Source organism: Buteo buteo, chromosome 24 (genome assembly GCF_964188355.1).
Source record: "Buteo buteo chromosome 24, bButBut1.hap1.1, whole genome shotgun sequence".
NCBI classification, from domain to species: Eukaryota; Metazoa; Chordata; class Aves; order Accipitriformes; family Accipitridae; genus Buteo; species Buteo buteo.
This window is the reverse complement of record NC_134194.1, coordinates 3,835,678-3,846,372: the sequence shown is the minus strand read 5'-3', so window position 1 is coordinate 3,846,372 and position 10,695 is coordinate 3,835,678. Positions and strand designations below refer to the sequence as shown.

The 10,695-nt window shown below is 41.8% G+C and overlaps 1 protein-coding gene across 2 annotated transcripts; it reads right to left on the bottom strand.

Annotated features, from left to right (window-relative positions):
• Positions 1 to 185: 185 nt before the first annotated feature.
• Positions 186 to 7,453, bottom strand: CAMLG (calcium modulating ligand). Of its 2 annotated transcripts, XM_075056608.1 has the most exons (5): positions 7,266 to 7,453; positions 5,342 to 5,796; positions 4,505 to 4,570; positions 3,590 to 3,649; positions 186 to 2,814 (listed from the first exon to the last, which is right to left on the bottom strand). In XM_075056608.1, the coding sequence occupies exons 1-5, from the start codon at positions 7,429 to 7,431 to the stop codon at positions 2,623 to 2,625; spliced, it is 939 nt and encodes a 312-aa protein (XP_074912709.1). In that variant the 5' UTR covers positions 7,432 to 7,453; the 3' UTR covers positions 186 to 2,622. The 2 variants fall into 2 exon arrangements, with proteins under 2 accessions (XP_074912709.1, XP_074912710.1); XM_075056609.1 differs by lacking the exon at positions 3,590 to 3,649.
• Positions 7,454 to 10,695: the final 3,242 nt, after the last annotated feature.

Sequence of the window (10,695 nt, the reverse complement as noted above, 5' to 3'; positions counted from 1 at the left end):
GGCGCCCCCTGGCGGCCGGAGGGCGCAGCAGCGGAACGGGCAGGAGCGGGCGGCCGCCCCGGCGCTCGCCGCAACTGCCCGGGCAAAGGGTTCAGCCCCGCTGACCGGTCCCGGTGGGATTCCCGGTGAAAAACGTCCTCCGCCGCACCACGACCCTCTTCCCCAGCCAGGACAAACCGCCAAGGAAGGGGGTAACAAATATACTTTTAATAGAAAACGATCAGTTTGGCAATAAACGTTAAAGAGAATTATGTACACGAACAGGGATAAATTAGAAACGGAATAAAAGGGATTTGTTTCTTGACCCGAGGTGAACGAGCACAAGCCCCTGGTGCTGTGCCCGCTCACCCAAGGGTGGGGAGGCCTCCTCCAGCCCCCCCTGAACTCACCGGACAAAAAACCCCAAGCGTTTACAGGCTGAAAAGTTCCCGGTTAGGTCTCACAGCAAGATTTCTTTCACCGCCCGAGAAGAAAACACGCTTCGTCTTTCCGTGCACGTAAGGTCGGTGCAAAGGCTTGAGTGAACATACATACAGCAGGTGGGTCAGCCCTTTTCTTAGTATTTAGCTGATCAGGATTAAAATTTTTATGCTGAAGATTAAAATTTCATTGCTTTCTGCAGATGTTAGTACACAGTATTTTTGCAATTTATTCTTCTTACGTTTGGGCATATAAATAGTCAGAACAAGCGTAACTTTTGAGCAACCTCATTATTTACATATCTCAACCTTAAATGATAGCTATTTCAATTTGCTGAAACCCCTGTCTAATATGAACAGATTTAAAGCTTCTGAATAAATATTTGTGCTAATAGACCTAAGTCAGAATCTTTTGCAGCCCAGCCCTGGACACCTTTAACATAATACTCACTGTAAAATAATCAGTAAAAAAACCCTGAAAATGGTCAAATCAAAACATAAGCTTCTCATTTTCATGCCACAAACAAACATATATCTAATTCAGTAGTCAGAAATGCAGCACTAATGTTATAGCAGGAAGCTTTAACAGAAAAGAGTAATCAGAAAGCAGGGCCATTTACTTTAAAGAGGCATAATCAAACACTGCTGCTCCCTAAAAAAACTTCTGCAGACAAATACCAAAATAAATAGGTGTTTCCCTATGCTAAAAAAGGTATTGGCCTAGATTACCTGAAAGTCCAGATTCTAAACAGAAAACTACAAGTTGAAAATATTACTAAATTTAGCTTAAATAGAAATTTTTACATATTATCAGCATTTAAGCTGACTATTTGGAATGACACTTCCTCTCACTGTGCAAAATTCATATGAGATTGAAAACAAAAGCATTCACTGGCTTGCTACTTTATCCAGTAACAGGATTCATCTGTATTTGTCTCTTCACCTATGTGGCTGGATGCCCACAGAAAAAAATACAAAATGCTATTCTCCCTTCATACGTAGATCTTCATGTGGGAGTCAACTCAAAGCACTGTTTTTTATTTCACTGTCACTTGTGGTATGCAGGATTTAAACAGGAATGGCTACTGTGGTTTCACTGGGGCAATTTCACAAACACACCAAAAAAGTTAACATAAACAGCTCTGCTGAATCAAAGACTGTATACGGTTGGGTTGTAGTATTACGCAGCAGGAGCAGAACTCTTCTGCAGTTAAGATCCCGTTTACATGCAAATGTCTGGTAATAAAACAGATACAAATGGCAGAAATTAATGTCTTATTAGAAGTTGTCTTATGCAATCCTGCAAGGAGCTAGAAAAAAAAAATAGTTGCCTTTTAAGTTTTACATATACCAGAGCAAACATTTGATACTGCAGGTTGGTTACCAATATATACAACTTTCCCCTCATGAGATGAACTGTTAAATAATGAAAAAGCATCAGAATGAAAGCACATGTATGAGCTACACTAGGATTAGGCTGCTGGGAACTCACAAACAGGTGAGACTAACAATTTTGTTTCTTCCTATTTTTTGATTAATAACATTTGTAAGCAACAGGATTTTTTTGTTGGTGGTGGTTTTGCTTAGCTGTTTTGCACTATAATCATCAAATGAAATTAATCACAATCACAACAAATAATGTATAGCAAGGCAAGGATTAGGACAACAAAGTGGCATGTTTCACCAACATTCTCCAGAAGCAGCTACTTGGTTCAACATTCTGAATTTGAACAACAGAATACAGGGATTTCTTTTATTTAGAGCTTTCTTAAAAAAATGGGAACATCACAAAATGAGCAGTTCTTGTTAGCTATAGTCATACTGGATATATATATATATGGTTCTGCTGAAAGGCATTCTCTTTGTTCTCACTGGAAAGAACAAAGGCAGCTTTGTAAATATTTATGAAGGAGGCTGAGAAGGGCATCATCTAACTAAACCAAATAAATCATCCACTGACACTTGCATCCTATTCTTCACATTTGTAACAGGCAGACACAGTATTTAAATAAATTGAACCAATACAACTGGCAGTCTGGGACCTTGCTCTTCCTTTCCCAAAAGGACTGGATTTAAGGCTCCTTTCAAGCATTCCAACAGGTAAGAATTTCATTGAAGGTTTAAACCTGTCTGCACAGTCAGACATTAAAGGAATACAGTCCAGAAAGCTTTAGTGTAACTACTGCGTTGAATTCTACAGCCATCATGGTACTTCAGAACCAAAAAACAGAATAAGTTCATGGCAAAAGATAAAAGTAAAGAAATAGACACAAAGGTCTGTGAAAACATCTCCCATTTTGCTGTAGGTGTCCATGGAGCGACTAATCACTTCTGCAGGGATTCCAGACAGTAAAAGAGCAGCAGTTAATACTGTCGTTTTCACCTTCTTCTCACACTAAAAGAAAAAAAAAAAAACAAAAACCACACACAAACAGTATTACATTAGTTCTTCTGTTATAGTCCAATTCTGCTTTATATTTCACAAATGTTGTGACGGTTTCACACACAGCGAGGCACATTCCAAATTCATCGGTAAGATTAGCAGCTTTGGATTGATTCTCTCCAGACACGCTCCAGGATTCACAACACTTATCCTAACTACAGATTCATGTTGTGATGGATCCAATGGAGCTGAGTGAGAAGCTAGTTAACAGCAGGTAAAATTCATCACAGGTATTATGCCTACTTCATGCTGGCACTCCAAGCAGGCTGTAAAGTGGGGCTGTGCAGCAGCTTCTGCATGAGCAGGAAGAGTCCCAGACAAGGGCAGCCTGGGTGTAAGAAGCCAAGCCAGGCATCTCCACTGGCAGAACAGGATTAATCTCTTCACACTACTTGGCAAAAAATAGTTACTTTTCTAACATATAAAAATGATTTAGAATTGAAAACCAACTGTTTCTTTCTATTTTAGCATGACTCCCTTCGGCAATTTTATCCTCTCCAACTCAGAAATGCCCAAAAGCCCTTTTGAAAGCTGTGCTCCTGTCCTTAAGATAAGGAATCCTGAGGATGCAAAGTCTGACAGGCAGGAAAAGATGATAGTGGCTGAAAGTTTTGGCAATTTGATACTTGCTGAACATCTTAATTTAATCCAATCTAAATTAAGCTTTCAAGAATCTTCCTAGGTTTCATGAGAGAAAAATGAAGGATAACAAGCTGATTGACCTCACCTGGGTGTAAGTGCAGTAAAAGCAAGCTGTGGAAAGGCACGACCTCTTTAAATTCTGAAACTGAAGAGCTGATTTTAAAGACAGCAGAAACAAGATCAAAAAGATCTAGCAGATGAGCTAGTGCAAGTCTAAGGCTAATTCTACTGTTCTGTGTTGTGACACGTCAGCTTAGAATGACTACTATGAAGTTTAGTTTTCAATGATATACTTAACTACAAAAGAACTGCTGATTTATTCTGATTTGCTACAGGTAATCTATTATTCCTTTAAAATGCAAATTTTCCCTTTCAACTATGGCTTGAGCATCATTCAGTCCTGCTTTGCACTGTAGACCTGACAAAATCATCAACCAAATACTTCAGCACAATTAACTGGTGTAAATTTATAAAGCAAGTATATAGCAAATCTTGCTAATAAGCAGCAAGTTTCACACACAAATAAATGTCTCATTTCAAGCTGCCATTCAAACAGATACTAGCAATGGAATCTAGAGCCCTTAAAACCCAAGGACTGTCTCATTTTTTAACGAACACCCTCCCAAATTTCATCCAGGTATCACATGCAAAGAGCTGCTGACAGAGAAAACAGTAACCACAGAACAGTGTGGTCTAGGAGAAAAGCAAAAATTTCCTGAAGACATGAAAGAACTACCTGGCTTTCCTGGTCCGATGCTTTCAATTAGGCTACAGCTAAACAAGCTGCTAGTCCACGTTTTCACAGCAACTTTTAAAAAAGATTTGGACTAAATCTGGGAAGATTAAAAGCTAGTATAAACTATCAGCATTTAGAAACTCTCAATTCTACAGTTTAAAACAAGGGAAGAATACTTCACATGCATTGGTCCTAAAACAATACAATCTAAGCACAAGTTTAAATTTAAAACATTTCAAATTAATTATGAAAAAAATATTTTACCTTTGGAAAGTACTTGGACAGTCCCATGTAAGCAAGTTGCAGAGTAAGAAACGGTGCAAATATTGACTAAAGGAACAGAAAAGAATATACAAAAATTAACTTGGTCAGAAGTAATAGCTAATAAAACACAGTAATTTAATGCTTCCCAAGTCATAAAAGAAAGTTACATAGGTAAAAAAATAATTTTTGGACAACAGCAACAGTATTCTTGAATACTACAAACCTAAGTAGACAAGTTACATGTCAAAAATGAGGTTCTGCTTTATTTTCTTTGAGCCTAAAAACTTGAAAACCTGAAGCGTACAGCAGCATGTAAAAATGAGCCCAGTGATCCAGGAGGTGGCAGGCTGTACCAGCCACACACCTCTGTATGATGTACGGGCAGACACCAGGAATATTGAGGAACTACTTTTCTCAGAAGACTGATAAATGAGTAGGATCTGCTTCTCTTGGACAACTATTGTTGTTCTTACTCTATTATTCTTTTGTAGACTCCAAACTAGAAGAGCAGTTGACTCATGCTCACAAAGATGGGAATAAACTTGCAGGGGACTGAAGCTGCAACAGCTATTCTAGTGCTTCTGCTCCTCAAACACTACAGGCTAAATGCGTGCTACTCTTAGCTGTTAACACAGTGGCTGTGTTAGGTAACACAGATTCATCTTAAAGAATTTAGAGATTTTTTTAGGTTTTATACAGTTGTTGGAAATGTAGAGTGCCTGAAGTTCCAAACTCAGTCGCTACTGATGGACTTCAGCCCTAGATGAAGGATATTTCACAGCAAGTTTGCAGTAAACTAGCAAAACAGAATAGCATTGTTTGTTTCCCTGAACTCACCAAGTACTTGCACACAAAAGCCCTGACTGCGATGGCAAGCAGAGCACATCCCACCAATCTAAAAATGCGGAAAGAGTCAAACTCCTCCACTGCATTCCCATTCTCTTGGCTTGGCTTCTCATTCATCAGCTGGTTCCTCAGCTTCAGAGCTTCATCAAATCTGGATAAGTACTGGTCTAATCCATGTCTAGGTGGCCGTGGTGCAGCTTCAGATGGCAGTTCCCCTCTATTACGGTGACGGAGCTCACTTGTACCCTCATTGACAAGCTCTGGAGTTTTACTGTACAAGTCCTTATCCCCTTTGAGGTCTAACATGCTGCCTGCATGGTCAGCCGTGCCTGCCATATTACAGACAGAATCACCAAGCACAATTCGCTTGGAAACTGACGGAATGGGAAGCGAGTTTGATTTATCTTGTTCGTGCTGAAGCTTTGATTCTGTGTGACTTTCGTCATCTAAAGAAGAGAAACAAAAATACAGAGTTATGCACACCAGGTAAATGGAACACCATTCGAGCCATACTGGATTGGGGTCCTGGATTGATGCCTCCACTTCCAAAGTGAAAAGACAGATTTATGATTAATAAATGTGCCAATTATTAATCACAAAGCCATTTGACATACCTGAATACAAGCAATCCCATTTTAAAAAGAAACAGGCTCAGCTCATACACAACCTACTTGTGTATCAAAGGAAACATTTACACGCAGACTTTGGTTACACAACAGATGATGGTAACAAAAAGGGAAGACCACAGCATGGCCCAGACTGAAAACGCTCATCGGCTTCACCAAAATTACATTTTTACACAGCTGGACTCAGCACACTCCTGGATCCCCTCCATCAGCCTACAAAGAACCCTACGTGTACCTGCTTTGCATTGCAGGGCACTCTTCAGAAACAGCGCAGACAGAAAGCTGTGCAACACTGGTTGGAAGTTGAAGCTGTCAGTCAGCAATAGAGAAATTAAAACATCAGACTTCCTTAAGCAACAATGTTGCATGCCCAAGAGGAAAGTTGTTCCAAATACATGAAGCAACATAAAAAAAAGGACAAATATTTACAGAAAGTGCATCACATGGAAGGAGCATTAAAGACTGACAAATGAGCAGGCAATAGAAGGAGTGTTCTTTGGCTTGTTCTTCTCTATTGTCAGAGGCAAAGCAGTGTTAACCTGCTCTGTATTAAACCTGAAGACCCCATCTTACAGCAAAAGAGATGATCCTAGAGAAAAAAAATCAAACCAAGAGGTGTGCAGAACAGGTCTGGTCCTACCAGAGAGGAAGAACCAATGCTTAAAGAGTATTTTTCAGCATTAAAGCATATTGATTCACAGCATACGGGCACCCTTGTAAACTGAAATTGGAGAGCTCTTTCCTGACAAGACAGTCAGCCTCCTCAAAGTATGTACAGAAATATAAATGACCTACCTATGAATCTGCAAGAAAATTCTGCATGTCAACCACAAGCAACCAATGACTGGTTATTATCCAAATATGAGAAAACTTCGATATGAAAACACAACTATGAAAGTAGTTACTGTATGAAAACGTAGGGGAGGCTCATCGTTTCTTCAACCAAGAAAAACTACTTGAAGGGAAACGACAGCTTGTCTGCTCGCTATGGATGAACAGTAACAGCCCCAAGACCCGATCTCGGCATATTTCTGGTGACAAACGTATTCTATCCGCGGGTCTCTCGAGGACCAGAGAAGGTCGTGCTTGACTTAAAGCATCGGTGAAACGAAAGATCGCACCGAGAGGCCAAACACCAGCCGCTGGGAGCCAGCCACTCCTGTCCCATGAGGAGACTGCGGGGGAGAACGGTTACGGCAGAAGGAGGCCGCAGCCGGTCCTCTCCGCCAGCCCCGCGGCCGGGACCCCTCACACCACCACCGCCGCAGCCCCGCCGCCACCCGGCTCACCCTTGCCCGCCGCGGGCCGGTGGAAACCCATGATGCGGTTGATCCGCTCCTCCGAGTTCATCAGCAGCTTCCTCCGCCTCAGCTCGGCTCGGCGCTGGGAGGCCGAGAGGCCGGCGGGGGCCCCCGGGGGCGCGGGCACCGCTCCCGCCCCGCCGCCGTCCTCCATCCCCGGCAGAAGAGGCCGCGGCGTTACCTCAGCGCCGCACAATGGGGCCGCCCCGCCTCAGCGCGCAGGCGCCAGCGCCGCCCGCCTCCAACCGCTGAAGCAAGCGCCGCCATCTCGCGTAAGGGCAGGAGGACGGGGAACCGCGCGAGGAGAGCCCTCGGCGCGCCGCGCTCACTGGCCGGACGGCGCCCGCACTGAAGATGGCCGCGCCGGCCTCGGAAGTGACATCACGGCGCGAGAGGCGATGGCGTCAGCGCAGCGAGGAGGCGGGAAGGGAGCGATGGCCGCGGGGCGGCGCCGGCCCAGCGGGGCTGAGGTGGGGGGAACGCCGCGCTGAGGGAAACCTGCCTGGCAGCTGCAGCCAGGGTGAGGGGTTTTGCATGCCTATAGGAAAAGAAAACCAGCGGTGACGTGACTTCATGCTCTGAGGGCCGGCGCTGGCCAGCAACTTCCTTGGTTTGCTTAAAATTCTGGTTTCGGTAAACCTGGCAAAGCCAGGAGGAAAATCTGCTTAGCGATGCTATATAAAAACTGGTATAGGATGGTAGCATTTTCCTTATCATACAGAGAAATGTTTCTACAGAGTTTCTGTGTAGAAACTTAAAGTATTAGAATAAGCGAACGTTCATGTTTCTAACCAAAGTAGTATTTACCTAACACTCTAACTAGAAAAACAACAGTTAAAACTGTGACCATACAAAAGCAGCAGAACATCAGAGGTGCTCACAAGGCTAAGTTCACAGAGATGTTTAATTTCCAGCACGCAGCGTTTAAACTACAAAGTGCAAGCCCCCGTTGTGCTCCTCAGGCAGAACAGATCAGCGCGCTGAGGGGGAGCACAGTGCCGGGTTTTGAGATTTTCTGCTGGAAAAGCTTTGAGGGCTGCTGTGTTAACTTGTCATCTCTCGGCACACTCCAAATGAGGGAAGAGAATATACTGTTTATTAGAGTGCCAGGAAACAGACGTTTTTGTGTGGACATGAAACAGCTACGCAGCGTAGGGAAATGCCTTCTAGGTGCTGGTAGGCAGCACGGGTCAGCTTCCCGAATCGTATTCCCAGTGTAGTGTCACTGCACTGCTGTTAATATAGTGAGCAGCTGAAGGGATTGACTATTCATACTGAGGAAAAAAACAAGGGAAGAAGGACCTCTCAAGGATGCCAGTTACTGTAACAATATAAAACAAGGAGTGTCTTTGGTTCTTTCTAGCAAGATACAGTTGGCATAACATCCATATTTATGTACAATAATAAGTCCATCACACCTCTACTTGCATGACAAAAAGTGACAAAACTGGGCTACAGTATTATTCCCTCAGTTGAACATTCACAGAGCTAACATGCATAGCAAAAGGACCTGAAAGCCAAACCACATGAAGACAGGGACATGGATACTTTCCATCAATACTTCAAACTAATTACCTTCAACATCCTTGACACTGAACGACTTGCACTCCTTAACTCACAGACTGCACCACAGGCACTTCAATTAGAAGCAGGACTCAGCTTCAAGATCCTGTATTTGGAGTTCCAAAGACCAGTGCTAGGATGGCTGCCTGTTGAATGCCGAGCTACAGCTGGAGTGGTGAAATTCAGCAGCAGCGGGACAGATCGTTACATGTATTGGGGAAAAACTTTATGCCAACAAGTCCAATTAATATTTCTGTAATACTAAGTGATTTAGAGAATGATAGGATTCTGTATTCAAAAAACTGTTAAATACAGAGGTAAAAGTACCAAGCTCATGCATTAACTTATGTGTGATGAACCAGCGTGATGACAGCTCATAAAAAAAACTGGCAAGCATAAGATGGAATGACTATTACAAAAAAAGTGTTGAAAGACTAGGATGTTAAATGAAGATACCGAGTTACCTACAATAAAATGGATCACCATCTTGGGAACACTGCTGAAGGATAAATTCCAACCATAAATGTCAGCTGGCTCTTGAGACCAACTTCCAGCCAGATGGCAGGGTACCACATGGTGGGGTGCAGCACCACTGCGGGCTTACTGGAAGAACAAACCCCAAGGTAGGGCTGAATAACAGTGCTGACTGACAGAGATGCTCTGGAGGGACAAAAAAAATGCCAGTGACAGAAGAAAAGTTTGAGTCAGCTGGAACTAATTTTCTCAAATTCCCTCTCAGTTTTTATCACCTAAATACTACATTTTAGCTAAAAGCAGAATTTATCACTTTTGGTACATGGTATTTATCTCAATTGATCAAATACATTATTTATAAGAAAGGACTGATGGACTTGCATGAGTTCTTTCAATTAATTTTATTGAGTAGCCAAATCTGATAAATTAGCACAGATAAAATAAGCATTTGCATGTGTTACAAATGACTTTTTACAGGAATAAAACAGTGAAAATTACAAACTGTAAAAAGGAGGACAAGTAAATCCTGTCTCAAATTCAGAAGGGGGAAGATTTATAACTTCATACTGAAGATCAAATGTTTGAGTTCAGAAAACAAAGATTTAATATTACAATATTATACACTACTTTACAAAATTAAATTTACTATAAGGATTACATCCATAATAGTAAACAGAACCTTAAAATCACATTTAATGGTCCCTTACTTAACAGCCATTCTGCATCTTTGATTAAATTCTGTTAAGAAATTAATTCTAAAGAAAAGTGAATCATCTAGTTATTGCAACACAGTCTATGTGGACTTAGACTCAAATATATTAAATTAAAAACGATAATGAAAGCAAAGTAAAATGGATGGTAACAATGTTGGCTGAACACTAGTGTGTCAAATACAGAAATAGTTAAAAAAAAAAGTCTTCAACTAGAAAAATAGAGTACATTTGCAGTGGTAGAGTTGTCGTGCTGAGATCTAAGTACCAGAGCCACTCTTGCCCATTTTTGCAGTTCATCTTCAGTGTCCTCATTTTTCAATTGCAGGTAAAAACGACACATCATAGGTAGTTTGTGTGTTCATCTGTCCTGTATTGCCCTTACAGCAACACAAGGTGAACCAGCAGGCCTTTCCCACTGTGAGGGAATAAACTAACAAAGTTCAATACAGAATTTCTTCTGAAGTGAAGAGAACTCCAAGAGGGTTCATCTGAGTCTCGTTTATAATGTTTTGCTCTGTAACACTTAAGGACTCTACTTCAAAGTTATTAATTGCCACAAAGACTGATATCTTTAGCCATTAGTCTGGTATACATAAAGCAATGAAGCCATCTCCAATATTTTATGTTTTTAAAAAAAATAAGGGATATAGTAGCAAAATACAGTCACA

Coding starts and splice junctions, on each gene's coding strand:
- CAMLG (XM_075056608.1), bottom strand. CDS start 7,431: ATGGAGGACGGCGGCGGGGCGGGAGCGGTGCCCGCGCCCCCGGGGGCC. Junction 5,797..7,265: donor CCGGCCCGCGGCGGGCAAGG/GTGAGCCGGGTG, acceptor TCTCTTCTTTAG/ATGACGAAAGTCACACAGAA. Junction 2,815..3,589: donor TTTACTGCACTTACACCCAG/GTGAGGTCAATC, acceptor TTTTTCTTTTAG/TGTGAGAAGAAGGTGAAAAC.